General features: G+C 43.7%; 1 protein-coding gene across 1 annotated transcript in view; it reads left to right on the top strand.

Moving 5' to 3' along the window:
- The window catches only part of XRRA1 (X-ray radiation resistance associated 1), a 58,819-nt gene that overhangs the window by 1,711 nt on the left and 38,946 nt on the right, over positions 1-18,162 (top strand). Inside the window, exons 2-7 of the mRNA XM_045816222.2 lie at positions 786-841; positions 4,432-4,529; positions 8,839-9,020; positions 12,348-12,419; positions 13,584-13,656; positions 16,824-16,921. Coding sequence (XP_045672178.2) covers positions 4,436-4,529; positions 8,839-9,020; positions 12,348-12,419; positions 13,584-13,656; positions 16,824-16,921 — 519 coding nt within the window. The 5' untranslated portion in view covers positions 786-841; positions 4,432-4,435. The remainder of the gene's footprint in view (positions 1-785; positions 842-4,431; positions 4,530-8,838; positions 9,021-12,347; positions 12,420-13,583; positions 13,657-16,823; positions 16,922-18,162) is intronic.

Here is an 18,162-nt window from a genome sequence, read left to right as displayed (position 1 = left end):
GAGGGGCAGAAGTGTCATAGGCCAAAGGAATGGAGCAGCACGTGTATGCAAATGAGCACCATTACTCTGTGTGTTGAAGCTGGGAGACATCACAGTTAGACTGAGATTAGCTGCTTCAAGTTTGAGATAGAGACCTGACGTAGCTGAAGTTAACTAGGCAGGCAGCCTCTAAGTCTGGAACTTGGACTTTCTTTTTTCCACCATCCAGATAAAGTTCATACTTTCCTTAGGGTTCCTTTCTGGACTCTGTAACATCAGGATTATGTGCCCTTCCTAGCCCATTAACTATATATCCACAACTTCTCACCTGGTATTCTTCATTGGGAACTGGAATTTCCCAATGGGTTGTTTGTGTCTGGGTCTGTATGCCCTCCCCAGGTCTGAGTCTTGATTCATCCTTTATATATGTTTAGTAAGTATCTTTTCCCAGATTGTGTCTTACCTTTCAACTCTGTCTTTGCTGTTTTTATCATACATAGATTTATTTTGTATCAATGATCATATAAAAGATCCTTCCTTCCTGATTTGTGATTTGCACATCTTCTTTAAGCATTCTAGCCCCACCCTATCATCACAAAATTACTCCCTTGTTCCACCTTTCCATCCGTGTTTCTGTCTCTATCTCTATATCTCTAGTTATCTATTTATGGGATCTTTAGTTTTGTGGGTTTTTTGGCCCCAGCTGAGACATTTTGGAGGCAAGGGTCACAATAGGATGTAACTAATGAGAAAGTTTAAGAACTCTGAATAACAGGCTAAGAAGGAGTGTAATATCTGTTTTACAGGTGAAGAAACACAAAAATAAGGAAGTCAAGGGGTCTTTCCCAAGGTCAAAAATCAGGTAAGTACCATGCAGATCAGAAGCAAGGTCCTCATATTCTGTAAGTTACTGGAGTCTTCTCCCAACAGTCATCATCTCTAACATTTCCTAGCCAGCTACTTACTCATTCATTCATTCATTCACCTATGTAACGGATAGGTGTGGTTGGTCGTAAGAGAGATTTCCTGAAAGACAGATTGACTGAGTGACTATCGATCTTTCCCCATTCATCCATTCTTCTATCCATTCATCTTCCTGACACATTTTTAGTGAATTCTAGGTTCCATGCTAGGCTCTGGAATTACACAGGTGAAAAAGATATCATAGGACCCGGGGCGCCTGGGTGGCACAGTGGTTGGGCGTCTGCCTTCGGCTCAGGGCGTGATCCCGGCATTCTGGGATCGAGCCCCATATCAGGCTCTTCCGCTATGAGCCTGCTTCTTCCTCTCCCACTCCCCCTGCTTGTGTTCCCTCTCTTGCCGGCTGCCTCTATCCCTGTCGAATAAATAAATAAAATCTTAAAAAAAAAAAAAAAGATATCATAGGACCCACGGCAGGTGAGAAGTTGGTTAAGGGGAACAAACAATTATAATAAAGTGATAAGCACTATACTAGAAGTATAGGGTATTGTGGGAACACACAGGAAGGGCATCTAACCCTTTTGGGGATGGTAACAGTTCAGGAAATAGTGCCCTGTGTTGAACCAAAGGAGATACCAACATCACTCATTTATTCCACAGATAATTGTGAATCTATTATGTGCCAGGTGCTGTGTTAGGTACTGGGAGTAAAGAAATGAACACCTTAGGTGCTCTCCTTCCTCTAAAGGAGTTTAGAGTCTAGTTAGGGAGATCAGAAATATGTATAAAAACCCATGGGCCCTGGGAGTACATCATATCCTTCATTTGGCTCACACATGTTTATGGGTTATTTCCTAAGAGCATTCCAGAGGTGGAAGAGAGATGATGAATTGGATATGTTTCCATATTTGGAGGTTCACAGACCATTGAAGGAACCCCTTCATGATTATTAATAATCTTACGAAGTAGAAAGGGCTCCAGCCGTGAAAGAGGTAGAGAAGAAATACTCCAGCGTTTAGCCAAAGAAGCAGTTACTTCCCTCTGGAAGGTTCAATGAAGGCTTTGTGAAGAGGGTGGCATCTGGACTGGGTCTAGAAAGAAGCATTAAAAAAATTTATTACCTCATTTAATTCTTACAACAATTCTCCAAGGCACAGGTTTTTATCTTCATTTTACATGTGAGAAATTTGAGGCAAGAAGAGGCGAAAGGATTGCCTAAGGTCACTCAGCTTAGTGGCAGAAACTAGACTCAAATTTAAGCCTCCTGACTCGAAAATCGTTGCCCTTCCTACTGCACCACTCTACTTTGCATATTTGTCACTTCCAGAAAACATTTTCTCAGGACACGTCATCCTATCTCTCTACTCTGCTCCTTCCTTTCACAGAATCTCATTCCAGACCCTCCATTTCAGAGACCACATCCTTGCCCTAGCCAGGGACTTACAGGTTCCCAAACCTCTGCTACCCCAAGTTGTCTGCAGCTGTTCCAGAGCAGATCTGGGAATGGCTGGATGTCTTTATTGTTTTTTTTAAGATTTTATTTTTAAATAATCTCTATACCCAATGTGGGGCTCAAACCTACAACCCTGAAATCTAGAGTCACACGCTCCCCAGCTGAGCCAGCCAGGTGCCTCTAGCTAGCGATCTCTCTCTCTCTCTCTCTTTTTTTTTTTTTAAGAATTTATTTATTTATTTGGGAGAAAGCAGAGAGAGAGAGAAAACACAATGGGGGTGGGGTGGGCAGAGAGAGAAGGAGAAGCAGACTCTTGATCCTAGGACCCGGGGATCATGACCTAAGCTGAAGGCAGACACTTAACTGACTGAGCCACCCAGGGACTCCCTGGCTGGATCTCTTTAAAGAAAAATCTCAAATTTCTAAGAGTTCAAGGTTTAAGAAATTTAGATCTTTGATTAGAGATTTATTTCTAACAGAACTAGCATTTGAACTGAATCTTTTTTTTTTCCTTTTTTTTAGGGAGGGAGAGGGTCAGGGGAGAGAGAGAGAGAGAGAATCTTAAACAGGCTCCATGCCCAGCATGGAGCCCAGTGTGGAGCTCTATCTCATAACCCTGAGATCATGATCTTTTTTTTTTTTTTAAAGATTTTATTTATTTATTCGACAGAGATAGAGACAGCCAGCGAGAGAGGGAACACAAGCAGGGGGAGTGGGAGAGGAAGAAGCAGGCTCATAGCAGAGGAGCCTGATGTGGGGCTCGATCCCATAACGCCGGGATCACGCCCTGAGCCGAAGGCAGAAGCTCAACCACTGTGCCACCCAGGCGCCCCTCTGAGATCATGATCTGAGCCAAAATCAAGAGTTGGTTGCTTAACCAAATAAGTAACCCAGGCATCTGAATCTTAAAGCATGAGATTGACCAGGCGATGATGGAGAAGGCTATTTTAGGCCAAAGGAACAAAGGCAGGGAAGACTGAATGTGTTTGGAGAATAGAAAATGATTCTGTAAGCCTGATGGGCAGGTTGACTGGAGCTAGAAAGGTTAGGACATGGGACTCCAGGGGCCTTCAAGAGCAGGCTGAGGTTTGCTCAGTGGGAATCTAATCAGAAGACTTGCAGTATCCTGGGTGGGAGATGGTAAAAGATTTAATGAAAACAGGGAGAGACAGAGAAAATTGCATCGAACAGTTTTCTGAGCTGGAATTGTCTTGACTCAGTGACCAGTTGATGCAATCCCATTTCACCTAGCATTATTTTTGTCAGACCTCTCTTTCTAAAGCACAGCTTGGGTCATGGCTTTCCCAGCTCAGATACCGTCCATGGCTCTCGTTACCTACAAGAGAAAGCCTGAGTTCCTAGCCTGGCCTGGCACTGAAAGCCTTCAAGAGCAGGCACCATCCTTTCTGTCCAGCCTTATTGTCGCAAACTCCCAAACACACATCCTTCTTCCTGGATCAGGTTGTTTCTTTACTGTGCCACATATAACCACTACTATGCCCTTAGTCCTGTGGCCCTTTTTGTTTGCAATGCTTGTCCTTTTCTCTATTAGTAAAGTCAGTTCATCTCTCAAATCCTATGTGTGCAGTTCAAATATTATTTTTACAACATCTTGCCTAAAAATGTGAGCGCCCTCTCCCCTGCAATCTGTTAAAACAAAGAACATTTCTAATGAGCACTTAATATATACTAGGCACTACCTTTCTAACTTGATCCTCTCATCTATCTATTAAGGTAGGTGTTCTTACTCCCAAATTACAGGTGAGGAAACTGAGGCTCAGAGGGGGAGAGGAACATTCCCAATCATAGAGTCAGGAAAGACAGTATGGATTCAAACCAGGTCTGTCTGGATCCAAAGGTGTTCTGTATAGTGGTCTGCTAAGTTAGGACTGATTTGAACCAAAAAACCCAGGGCCTTGGTCTCCCTCTTCATTCAAAGGGCCAGCCCATTTCTGAAACAGGGGAGGGGACTCAGAGATAGGGTGGATGCAGGGTATGGTGGTCCTGGTGGGCTCACAAGCCACATCAGGCCCCTTCTCCGTGCTTCTACGCCCTCACTTTCCTTGCTTGACTCTCAGGGAGATGGCCTCCTCAGGACTATACAAGCTGGATAATGGGAAGCCTTACCTGAACAACTGCTTTCCAGCCAAAAATCTCCTTCGGATGCCAGACGAAGGTCAGGTGACTTCTCGAATTGATACCTTTGCTTCACACTCAGGTCCTACATCCATTCGTTCCTCTCCAACCCATTTATAACTGTTCCCTACACTACCCAATCTCATCCCTTCCCACCTATCTTCCCTCAGCAGCCTCAGGGAGTTTTCTGAAGTGCACATTGAACCACAGTGTCCCACTGTGTTCAGTGACTTCTCATTGCTGTCTCCTTTACCTGATATTCTGTGTTCACAGTCTAACCTCCCGTTATCCTTTGCTACAACCCCATTCCTTTACATATACCCTATTCCATAGTACTTTCTTTTCACATAGCTTATTTTATTTGCCCAGAATATTCCAGCTATCATTCCAGTTATCCAGACTCTTTCCATCCCGCAAAGCCCAGCTCTTTTTCCAATAAGCCCTGTCTAGCTACTCCAGCCCTCAGTGACCATGCTATCTTGTGAGCTGTCTTCCTCTCTGTGTTTATTATTTGTTGAATAATCATATTCTGCCAAGCTCCTAAATAAAATGGCTAAATAAAATGACTCTGCTAAGTAGTTTTTCAAACATTCATCTAGTTAAAAACCTGTGGGGCAGGGACTCCTCATAACACTGAGCAGAATCCTACAGATGGAACACTGCTGAGAAGTATGAGTTCACCGGATTGGATTTGTTGATTTGAAAAGATAGAGCAAGGGGGAAGTACCCCTTGTTTACTCTAGATGAAATGACTTGCTGGTTACTCTGTACATGGAATATTGGAAGAACTTTCTCCTCCAGCCTGTCCTCCCCACTTCTCTAGAGTGATTTCTTTTTTCACACAGAGACCTCTGGCCACCTACCTGTTTAAAACCCTCCCGTGGAGCTTTCAGTATGATCTCATGATTTCATCCCCACACCCTCTTACACACAGATGGACAATAGAGAAATAAATACAGCCACGTGCATCTGCATGTGTTAGTATATATATTTTCTAGTCCACAGAGAGCAATGACCCCTCATTCACAAAGAGCATACCTGGTCTGTAGATCTTCGTTTCTGGATATGGTTCTCCAATAAAAAGAGCCAGGGCTCCTCAGAGAAAAAATTGTTTCCAGGGCTGAGGCCAGAAAAAACACAACTTGCACTTAAAACATCATATAGTGACAGGAAGTACAGAAGTGCTCAGAAAAATGATGAGTGCGTATCAGAGGGACGCAGGTGCTAACCTGAAGGAGCTTCCAATGGCCAAAGCTGGGACAACCTAAACAACAAAATAAATAAAGGTAGAACTGGGTTGTAAACTATACAATAAATAAATATCCATGAGTGAGCCCATACTGATACAGATAAATATTTGAATATGTAAATAAGTGTAGGAAAAGGAACAATTCTTCCTACAGTAGAATTTCAGTTAATAAATGGAGAAGGAAAAAAAAATAAATGTAGAAGGAATGAAGGAAATAGAAAATCACTGTTAAAGCATCACGATAATAATTTTTACAGGTAAGAAGCGTTTAAGGATGTTGTATCAGGGTTCTCCAGCAAAATAGAACCAATAGCAAATTATTTATATCCTACTCATTCTGTTTTCATATTCATATGTGTACACACACACACACATTATCTGTTTTAAGGAATTGGCTTAGGAAGTGATGGGGGCTGGCAAGACTGAAATCTGTAGGGCAGGCAGGCTGAAAACTCAGGGAAGTGTTGATGTGTAGTCTTAAGGCAACATTTTTTCCTCCTTTGAGAAACCTCAGTTTTTGTTTTTAAGTTTTTTCAACTGATTGGGTGAGGCCCGTACACATTATTGAGGATAGTCTCCTTTACCTAAAATCAACTAATTGTAGATGTTAACCACATCTATAAAATATCTCCACAGCTACACCTAGATTAGTATTTGATTGAATAACTGCTTACCACAGCCTAGGCAAGTTGACACATAAAATTAGCCATCACAGATGCTAGAATTAGTGGGTCAAAGTATGATAAGAAACAGGATATTTGCATAGTCTCAAGGTATCTTTACTAATTACAAAGGGAAAAATTGTGACTTCTCAGTAGGGAAAGTAGGCTGACACCACCTTAACCAAATGATCAAAATTAACGTCACCAGTCATCAGACATATTGACATCACAGGCTGTCTGATAGGATGTGCTGAGAAGGGCACCGCCTCACTTCTGTGGTAGTTTTGCCAAAGCACAGAGCCTTAGTCTAATTATGGGAAAGCATCAAATAAATTCAAATTGAGGAACTTTCTATAAAATAATTGACCAGTACTCTTCAAAAGTGTCAAGATCACACAAGAAAAAAGAAAGACTGAAGAACTGTCACAACAGATTGGGGGATTCTAAGAAGACATGACAAGTAAATAAAATGTGAGATCCCCCTGGAACAGAAAAGGACTATAAGTGAGAAAACTAGCAAAATTCAAAGAAGGGCTATGGATTAGTTACTAATATTTTACCAGTGTTAACTTATTGCCTTCGATCATTATATTATGATTATATAAGATATTAATATTAGGAGGGGTGGGAGGTGGGGGGTTGGGGTAACTGGGTGATACACTGTATGTTAATTGAGTTTAAATTAAAAAAATTATAATAAATGTTAGCATTAGGGAACTGGGTGAAAGCTGTACAGGAACTCAGTATTATTTTCACTTTTCTGGAAGTGTTAACTTTACCTCAAAATGAAAAATTATGGGGGGAACACCGTTCCCACGGATACTCTTTGTGCTAAAAGCGTCCCCCAGTAAACCCAAGGTCCTTGTTCTGGTCCTCTAGACTTTTTCTGACCTGACTCTGCTGACCTCCCCAGGCTCATCTCTTTTCCCTCATGTTCATCTCCGGACACAGTCTGGGCCTTACTTTCTCACCTTGTTGGGAGTTTGGGCACTAACCCACACTGGAGTCTCCAGGAGTCAGGGCTATTAGAATAGAACAAAGGTCCATGACCCAGATGGGGGCAGCCCTGGAAAATGGAGTGTCTGGAATCTCAGGCCCAGAGTGGCAATGGGAAATGGCTCACGGCAGCCACAGGGCCAGAGCTGCATCCAGGAGTCAGGATTGGCAGCTGTGGTCAGGTGAGCCAGGGCAAGCCCCCGAGGCGGAGCTAGTGGGCTGTGAGGGCAAGGAGCCAATGGTCAGAGGTACTGAGCTGGTTCCCACAACTCTGTGCTGTTCTGTATCTTTCTGATCTTTTATGCTTGTGGATACTTCTTATGCCCTTCCCTCTGCCCAGGCTGCCTGTTTTTTCCATCTGCATCTAGTCAACCTTGAACTTACTGGATCTAGCTCATGCCCTAGGCTGGTAGCTCCCCTTTCTGTGCTTTCACAACACCTCTTCTATTATTCGGCTCCTTTGAGTCGGGGCCTCCATATTAATTCATCTCTACAGCCCTAGTTCCTAGCACAATGTAGATGCTCAGAAAAGGTCTGGATGGGCAATTGTGGGTAGGGGCTGTGGCTCAGCATTCATTCAGCTGTTCATTTAGTCATGCTCATAGTATGGTAAGTTCTGTGTAGGCGTTGGGAATACTGAGATGGATCAGTCAGACAGAATCTGCTCTGGGGGGCAAGACAGACAATAACCAAGTGAGCAAATAAAATAATTACAGATTGCAATGAATGCCTTGGAGTAAATAAACTGATGTAGGAGTGAACAGATTCTAGAATGTTGTCATGATTTTTGTTAGGTGAGCTTACAAGTAAACCTCAGATTCTTCTTTGCTTACATAAATTTTCAAGTTCTTTCTACAGTGAACATGTATTGAATTTTTAAAAAGTTCCAACTGTCCTATCATTTTCTTATTGAGCTCCTAATACAACCTTTATGCTATAGTGATGGGATCCCAGGTAAGGTCTAGCAAGATGGAGCGTGTTGAGTTGATGCCACTCATTTAGCTTTACCCAAGAGATGACGCATGGAGAGTAATGAGCCGGCATAGGAAAGAATAATCAGCTCTGCTGAGGAGAGTCAGAGAAGGCTTTGCAGAATAGGAAATACTTGCTCTGGAGTCTTGAAGGAAAAATTAACGTTTGGAGACAAAAGTGTGGAGGAGAGAATTGGGCAAGTCATTCCACGTCTTTGGGTCTTAGCCTTTTCATCTGTGAAATGGGGACAGTAACATGTCCTTCACTGAGGTTTGGGGCCAATTAAAGGAGAACTATGCAGACACCCCCCACCCCCACCCCACCAACAGCAGCAGCAGCAAAACAGTTCTGGTGCATATCAGGTAATGAGCCATTGTTCACTTTGTTATTATAGGTGAATATTCTGAAAGCATACTAGTTGTAACTTTAGAGGGGTTTGCTCCTCCTCACTGTTCTGATCTTCTCAACAGGCCGAGGACACTGGTTAGTGGCTCGGAAATGTAACCTCAAGAAGAAGCCCAAGAGTGTGCTTGAGGCACCAGCTGCAGGTCAGGAAAGCCAGAAGAAGGCCTCTGAGGTCAGGGGGAAGAAAGGGTTTCAACAGGAAGACCAAGAGGACATTCCTGGCCATGTGCTGGACCGGGCTTTTCTGGTGAGAGTAAATGTATCCTGGAATGGCTGGCAGCATCAGCTGATGACTGTCTTGGTGGGGGGACAAGGACTTGCCCTGTTCCACTCTGGTACCATGACTCCCCCAGCCCACCCCAAACTATTAGAGTGATCTTGGCTAACTGAGTATAGTCAGGACGATGAAGGGACCCAAAGCTTTCTTTACGTTCTTTACATGTAAAGCTTTCTTTACGTCCACCTTGTGAGATAGGTATTATTGTCCCTGTTATGTTGTTGCCATTGTGAAGATGGGAAAACTGGGGCCCCAAAGAGGTAATTTGCCTTGGCCATGGTCCCACAGCTAATAATTAGAACTCTGTCTGTTCAGGATTAGAACTACTCAGGATGAGAACTCTGGTCTACTGACTCCAAAGCCTGTGCCCTTTAGTGTATCAGGTAAAAAATTTTAATTGAGTTGGAGAGGCAAAGGAGTAGGTCCAGAGAACAGTAAAGTGAAAATTCCATTCCTGCACCTGGTACGGGATAGAGAGACTCCCATTCTCCTCTGCGGAGATTTTTCCAGGAATGGGGGAACTAGGGGGATTCTACACTCCACCACCTTTGTCCTTTGGTTTTAGTATCTGGCTGAAGTCTGGGGGAGGCGATCAGATAGCACCCAGTGTCTGGGGCAGGCTTTACGAAGAGACCGGGGTGGCTGTATTGGAGAGCGGCCAGGTAATTTCACATCTGCTCTTTGCAATGCCTCGGTGGCTTGGCAAAGAAAGACATATTTTGTAAACCAATATTAATGTCCAGTCCAGTTCACATAGCTCCCTACAAAGAACTCTCTGGCATCCTGCTTTGTTCCCAGACTCTGCTTATGGTTCTCAAGAGGTGGCTTTCTACACAGATCAGATGTTGAAAGAGAGCTTCAAGTGGGTAGTGTAAGCTTTTTGCAGAGTCCCATGGTGGGTCCTTTGTTGTAGTGTCCACTTCTCACTGGGGGTGCAGAGGACTGAAACAACAGTATTGAGGAAGAGCAGAAAACACTGACCATACCAGTCTTCTTTTCCCTTTTGTTTCCTACAACATATACATTCCCACATTAATGGAGATGGTTTCTTACCCATGTCGTAGCTTTGTATAGCAGAAGCAACAAGGGTGTTTCTCACAGTAATGGGATGCCCACTTCCCTGCTGGATAGTTCCACCTGAATGTTTCACTGGCACCTCCTATTGAACTACTGCACCAGTCCCCTTACTCCAAGTCCAAAGACATATCTCTTCTCTAGTGTTTACTATACTACCTCAGTGATGGTGCTGTATCCAGTCACCAAGCCAGTAATCTGGGGTTATCCTTGACACTTGCCTCTCCCTCACCACCCCACTACTGCCATTACCAAGCCCTGGCGCTTTTATTAGATAGTTGTCAAATCTGTATTCTTCTCCTCATTTCCACTGCCTCTACCCTAATCTGGGCCACCATCATCTTTTATTAGAGTAATTCAGTAACTTCCTAACTAGTCTGAACCAACTAGGATGCTTTTATTTCATATAAAAAGAAGCCAGAGGCATTGTTTTTCCAGGGTAGGTTAATTTACTATTAAAGGCCCAGGTTCCTTCATCTTTCTGCTCTTATGCGCTTAGCGTGTTAACTTCCTCTTGGGCTAATTGCCTTCATGATCCCAAGATGGCTGCCGCAACTCCAGTCATCACATATAAAGGATAACGTCCAGAGGTACAAAAGGGATTGTCACTGTCTTATGTCTATTTTTAAAAGTAAGAAAGAGCTCCCCAGAACAGACCTCCTACTCCTAGCAGTCAGTGTCTGTCTGATTGGCCAGACCTATATCATATGTCCCAAAAGTCATTAGTTAGGGGAACATGACTTCCAGGATTGGATTGAACAGTCAGGACTTATCCCTTGGAGCTGGGCCCTAAGGACATTTCAGAAAAATGGAATAATGTTGGGGTTCTTTAATAAGGAAGTAGTAGAGAAGTTGCTCTAGGGAAGGTAATTAACAATCTCTGGTGTATTGGTCTCATCCTTTCTATGTGTATCAGACAAAGCAATTTTTATAAAATTGCTATCAGCTCTTGCCAAAAAAAAAAAAAAAAAAAAAAAAGTCTGTTAGCTTTCTACTGACTGTAGAACAGAATTCACACTCCTTTACATAGCCAGTAGGGACACAGGTGATTTAGTGGCTGCCTCCCTGGCCTTGTCATTTTTCATCCTCTCCAAAGCACCTGGCTTTTTCCTGTCTTGATAGCTTTCACTGCCTGCCACCCACTTTCATGGGACCAACTCCTCCTTAGCTTTTGGGTCTCACCTGAAATATTACTTCCTCAACGAAATATTCCCTCTCCTACAGACTGAGGTCAGGACCTCCTGTTATTGTCTCCCATAGCTTCTTGAATTTCTCCTTTAAAATATTTATCACATTTAAGGGTGCCTGGCTGGCTCAGTTGATAGAGCATCCGACTCTTGATCTCGGGGTCATGAGTTCAAGCCCCACATTGGGTGTAGAGATTACTTAAAAATAAATAAAAAATAAATCTGTAAACAACACTTACCACATTTATAAATACTTGTTTGCTACTTGGCTTCCATGTTGTTATAAGTTCTGTGAATAGAATATTACAAACGCCTAATTCCTTGCCTAAACATGATACCATAAATAAATGATTAAGAGAAAAAAAGAATGAGGTTTGGTTAAACAGAAATAGAAGCTCCAACACTGAGATTTTCCTCTAACTTTTTCCTCACGAGGGGCAACATATGGTAGTCAAAAGAGCATGGAATTTAGTGATTACACATTTGGATTCAAATCTATCACTTACTAGCTGTGGGACCATTGGCAAGCCACTTTATCTCTCTTAACCTTATTTTTCTCATTTAGAAAGGAAAATGATCATACTTATATTAAAGGGTTTAGTTAGGATTAGAAGAAAATGTATTGAGGTATTTAGCCCAATACATGGCCCAAAGCATTACTTAGTAAGTATTTAGTGAATGAAAGAACGAACAAATGAACAAGCAAATTATTATAAATGTGAAAAGATTGGTAAGGCCCCCCCATATACAGATTTTTTAAAGAACCAGGCAGAAGAAGCAGGGCTCAGAAAAGACTGAGAAGGAACAGAGAGGAAGGAATCCTCCTAAGAACCCTGTCAAGCCAGTGTTACTATCCCCATCTTGCAGACGGGAAGGTGGAGGAGCTGAGGCGGCGGCTCTGTTCTGAGCAACTCCAAAGCCCATGCTCTTTGTGCTGTAGTAGGCCCCCTTTGTCAGCAGGGAGTCATTGGTTGTCTTGGCCAATTACATAAACTTATTGGGGCCTTGAGAGCTGACTCTCTGCACTGTGTTCCAGCTGAAGCACCATCGTGTGAGGAAGCCGTCAGACCTGTGCACCATTAACGTGAGCGGCCTGAAGTTCTCCAAGGTAGGGCCAGCCAGCAGAGATGTGACTGGACCAGACCCCGAGGTGGCTCCTGGTTGTCTGTGCATTGTACCTCCAGAGTCCCTGGGGACTGGGGGGTGGGGTGGGGGGGGGGGAGTTGGGGTAGGGTGTGTCAAAGCCTCAATGGGTAGAAATCACATTCAGACACAATCTTTTGCTGTAAATTTGCTATTGCCATTGGCTCATGTGAGGTGAATTAAAGGAGGTAGCATTATGGGAGTTGGTTTGAATTTGTCATAGAATTCTGCTGGGGTGACACTGAGTTCCCATCAAAAGTGCCTATAGGAGAAATTTCTCTCAAGTTTCAGGGCCAGGAGTGGTAATGGTTCTCCCAAGATGCTGGTTTGTTCTTATACACACTGTGACTCATGGAATAAGTCATGTTTCTTTCTTATATTGGCTAATAGGTAGCTTGAGCCACATTTGTGCCCCCCCCATTAGCCAATGTATATGCAGGGTATTATGGCGTATGTTTTTGGTTTGCAGGCCTCCATGGCATATGAGGAGAGATTGGTGTATATTACTATACAGCAATTTAGATAAATAAATAAATCAGTACCATAAGTAGCATAAGTAAATCTCAAAAGATCTAGGTGTACCAACACAAGTAAATCTCAAAAACATAGTGTTGAGTGAAAAAGGCAGATTGCAGATGATTGCATCTAATATAGAGTTTTAAAACTCACAAATAATATAATATATAGTTTATAGATACACATATATAGAATACAAGTACGGAACAAGTATGAGAATGATAATCACCAGCTCAGGATAGCTGTTATCTGTGAGAGAGAGAAAAGAATACAATTGGGGAAGATTGTGGGGGTGTGGTCAACTCTTTCATATTTTATTTCTTTAAGGAAATTTGAAGCACAAAGCAAAATCTTCATATTTATTAAAGGTGGATAGTGCTTACATGGGTGTTCAGAGTATCATTCACTAACCCTCTCTGTACATTTGAACTATTTCATAATAGAAAAAAAAGAAGCGGAAAAGCCATCCTGGCCCTCAGCAAGTGGGTGTTCTTTGCTAAGAATGTAGCGTATCCCTTTAGATCTTTGTGCCTCCTGACGGCAGCTCTGCAGCTTCGGCAAGGCCTCCGGGCAGGGGACTAATCTTGTGTTCTTTTGAAATGCTTTCCCGCAGGCTAAGGAAAAGGACTTCAAGCATTTTCATTCGGTGATTTACATCAACGCCTCAGAAAACCTGCTTCCTCTAGGTAAGCTTTTCTTCCTGAAAACTCCCTTCCGCATCTTGGGCCGCACAGCCGGTCACTCCTGTTAGAACTTGCCTGTCAGCCCACTCATGACTGGCTGCGCACTTCTTTTTTGGAGTGCCATACGCAGCGTGCTGGGGAACACCCAGACCAGGATTTCAGCCCAGAGCTGGCACTGCGTACTTCGAGTGTTGCTCTCTGAGCTGCCGCTTCTCTATCTGTAAAGGGAGACAGTTCCCTTCCTTTCTTCCTCCCCAAGGCAGGATGCCTTGTAGGCTGAGATGAGATAGATCCATGAAATTGTTTTTAAGCCTGTAAGAGCTCCTACGGGAGTATAAGGGCTTCTCGTGCATTCAGCAAGTCCACAGCGACCCCTGCTGGCTGTCAGGACTACGTGAGCACTTGGCGTTTAGAAATGAATGCGTCCAGTTCCTGTTCTGGTGAGCTCATAGTTGGGTGGGAAAGATGGGCTCATACACAGACAATTATAGCAGGACATGGTAAGTGCAGTGAGAGAGGAAATCAGAAAAGACTGCAAGCATATAAGTGGGACACCAACCCAGACCAGTGTCAGGAGAAACTTCTGAGGAGAGGGGCACCTAGCTGAGACCTAAAAACTGAACAGGAATGAGAAGGTATTTCAGTCCAGCAGAGCAGATGCAGGACAGCAGTGCCTGATCAGAAAGCTACAGAGGCTTCGTATGTTTGCAAGGGCTGCGAGTAGGGGAAATGGAGACCAGAAAGGCTGGCAGGGACTAGAGTCTCAAGGACCCTGAGTTGTCCCTAATCCTGCAGGCAACAGAGAGCCTTGGAAGGCTTTTAAATAGAGAAATGGGGGCCATGAGAAGCGTGAGTGATAAGAGAAGAAGATGGGGACCAGGAAACCTGGGAGATGATTTCGTTTTTCCCAGGGGCCCGGGGGGGAAGCCTGAGCCAAGCAGTAGGGGTGAGGGCGATGGCAAGAGAGATTCAGGAGGAGGTAGACATAACACGACATGGTGGCTCATGGGCCCATGGAAAGAAGGAGCCAAGGGGGTTTACTGAGAGCAGAGAGCACTAGAGGAGAGGCAAGTCTGGGGAGAAATAGGGTGAATTCAGTTTCTAATGCTTGAGGTTGGGTGTTTTTAAAGAAGCTTGTGACCCAGTCCCTGCCCTTGCGGAAACAGTGCGGTCTGTCAGGAAGTTGGGCTTGAAATACGAAGACCAATAGGCACATGAAAATGCTCAACCTCACTAATAATGAAAACAGCATCAAAATCCTATTTTTTGCCTATGAAATATTGGCAAACGTGAGAAGGACTGATTGATGACAGCCAGCATTGATGGGAAATGGTTACTCTCGCATTCAAATGGCAGAAGAGTCATAAATTGGTGCAGCATCTTTGGAAGACAGTTTGGCAATGTCTCTTAAAATACTCATTGCCTTTAATCTAGTAGTTTCCCTTTTGGGAATTTATTCTACAGAAACATACTTGTACCAGGACGTTCATTGGAAATATCCTGAAATACCTACCAAGCAGTCTTTTTCTTGGGCTCTACTGACCATTCTGATTGCCAAGACCACCAGAGGCCCCACTTGCCACCAGAAGGCTCTAGGTCATTCCACACAGTATGCCTGCAGCACAGCATCGGCAACTCCCCTTCAGGGGCGTCCTCGCAGCAGTGCCTGTTGCAGTCCATGCAGCCATCAGTGGGCCACTCTGCAGCCCCCTGCTCAGAGCCAAGACAGTGAGACTCTCGTTCGGTAGATGCAGGAGCCACTCAGGCTTAGAAGCCTCCTTCCCCACAGGAGCAAATAGCTATTGTAACACTCCATAGACATAGCTCCTAGAGTCCCAGCAAAGGACATCTATTTTGGGGAGTCACCACACAGGGAAGCCCAAAGTTATGGTGCCCCTTCAGTTCATTTACAGTTCTCCTAGTCCAGATGTGACTTACCAGTCTGGCTCATTTGTACCATAATAATATTTCTGTTCCAGATTACCAGGGAAAAGGGCTAGAAAGTTAACCCCAAGCCCAGTTCTCATACAGAAGGAGAAAAATGTTCTTTCTTTTTATCCAGCTAGCCCAAAGGCTATCAATAGGGGAATGGTTAAATAAATTAGGGTATGTCTGTAATATAGAGCATAACTCAGACATCATGCAGATCTGTATGCTTTGACATGGAACAAGCTTTTTTTTTTTTTAAGATTTTATTTATTTATTTATTTGACAGAGAGAGAGAGAGAGAGAGAGAGTGACAGCCAGCGAGAGAGGGAACACAAGCAGGGGGAGTGGGAGAGGAAGAAGCAGGCTCCCAGCGGAGGAGCCTGTTGTGGGGCTTGATCCCAGGACCCTGGGATCACGCCCTGAGCTGAAGGCAGAGGTTTAATGACTGAGCCACCCAGGCGCCCCAGAACAAGCTTTTTTTTAAGATTTATTTATTTGAGAGAGAGAGAGGGGTGGAGGGGAGGGACAGAGGGAGAGGGAGAGAGAAACTAAAACAGATTCTACACAAGTGTGCAGTCCGATGCAGGGCTTGACACAGGGCTGAAAGCAGGGCTTAGTCTCACAGCCCTAAGATCACAACCTGAGCCAAAACGAAGAGTTGGACACTTAACCAGCTGCGCCACCCAGGGACCCCGACACGGAACAGTCATTAAGTCATATTGTTAAGGGAAAAAGGCAAATCACAGTACGATGTGTATGGTATGATTCCATTTGTGTAAAAAGATGTGTGTGTGTGTTTCACTGTACACATGAGAAAAATTCTGGGGTATTTATTATACATGGTTATCTCTGGATGTTGAGATTAAAGGGCACTTTTGTTTTTCTATATTTTTTAACTTTTTTTGGTAGACATGTTTTACCTTTATAATAAGAAATAACAAAGCTAATTTTTAAGTGGGCTTTGGAGTTAGACATAGATTCAATTCTTGGCCCTTTCACTTCCCAGCAATTCCATTTCTAGCAAATCATTTAGCCTAGCCGAACTTCAATTTCCTCAGCAGTAGAATGAGAGTAGTAATCCTTATTGTTCAGGGTTGTTAGAGATTTAGAGGCCATATGTACAAAGCACCTGACCATAAGCTTGGCCTAACCCAGTGGGAACCCAGTAAATGACCATTGTTAACATCTTTCTCTTACGTCCTTCACTAGTAGCTGATTCTCTCTTTCTCCGCTCCCTATAGAGGTATTTCATACATTTCCAACCTTAAAGGAACTGGAGCTCGCATTTAATGGAATCAAAACAGTCTATGTGAAATATGGAGACTTTAAGTTCTTGGAAGTAAGTTGGAGGTAGGGAGTTTTTGGTGCCCACCTGTTTCCCTACAAAGAATGGGTGTATAGGTCTCTACTGGTTATAACTGTTGGGAAGGAGTTCTCTGGGCCTTTTCAGCCAGACTCTTGCTTCGCAGCAGTCCTCTGCAGAGGGTGGTGGGGTTGGTGGTGATGATGAGGGTAGTGGTAGTGGCAGCAGTGGCAAATAGGTGAGACTATATCATACCTATGGCCATTGTGCATGGTTCTAGAAAATAAATGCCAAACATCACGCCAAAGGAGTCGGTGCAGAAAATTGAGTTGAAACAAAGTACTATAGGAAGCAGAATTTGAGGGGAAATCTGGATGCATTGGGGGTTGAGGAGCCTTGGAGGTTAAGTGCTAGGCACAGCCGATTGGACCAGCTGAACCAGAGGCATTATGGACTGATGCCGGAGACCCATCCTGGTCCAAATGTGCCAGATTGGCTCCAGTGGGCTCAGGTAAGGGAGGCTAAAGGCCTAGTCTCTAGGCCCAGAGGTGACTGTGAGATAAAACAGGAATCCTATGAGTTCTATAGCACCCTCTTGACATTTGTACATCCACAGCTGTTCTCCAAACCCCAGATTCAAAAATACAGAAAGGTTCATTTGCATTTTTAGCTTTCTCCTAAATTAAATTTCCTCTGGTGATGCATTTTCTATGCATCTTCTCACACTTCAAGTTAATCACCTCTTCAACTTCCACGAAAATTTTAGGGCCATTTTTCACAAAGCAACAAAGCTTTTGTGATCCTCTGAACGTCACTGCGTGCATGGAGATTAGAGTTGGAGCAAGGTGTGGGGCTGGGCATCTGGCCAGGCTCATTGACTGAATAAGGGGCTCTTCCCCACGTGCTGGCCTTAGAGTACAAGGGTTTTAGATTCAGATCTCAGCAGAATGTCTGTGCGTCATAAGCCTTGGGGTTGACCCCAAAGAGTTGATAACTTAACTTATTTAACCTACCAACATCAAGGGTCAGCCACTCTTCACAAAAGCCTCACTTAACTTAGTCTTGCCAGAGAGAGAGAGAGAGGGAGTTCTTCCACAAGAGTGAATATTTCAGACTTGATGGCCTTTGTATGCCAAAATTTTAAAAAGCTTTAACTGCTTGGGATGGCAATGTTCTAAAATCGATGATATGTCCTTTTGTTCTTGAAACATGCCTTACTGTATGTAATGGTAACTTCTCTCCGCGGCTTCGAGTTCAGATTGAGGATGGGGTGATTT

This window comes from Ursus americanus, chromosome 16 (assembly GCF_024610735.1).
Source record: "Ursus americanus isolate L20-20 chromosome 16, mUrsAme1.1.p, whole genome shotgun sequence".
Taxonomy (NCBI): Eukaryota; Metazoa; Chordata; class Mammalia; order Carnivora; family Ursidae; genus Ursus; species Ursus americanus.
Note: the sequence above shows the minus strand (reverse complement) of the source record. Positions and strands in the feature narration are given on the sequence as shown.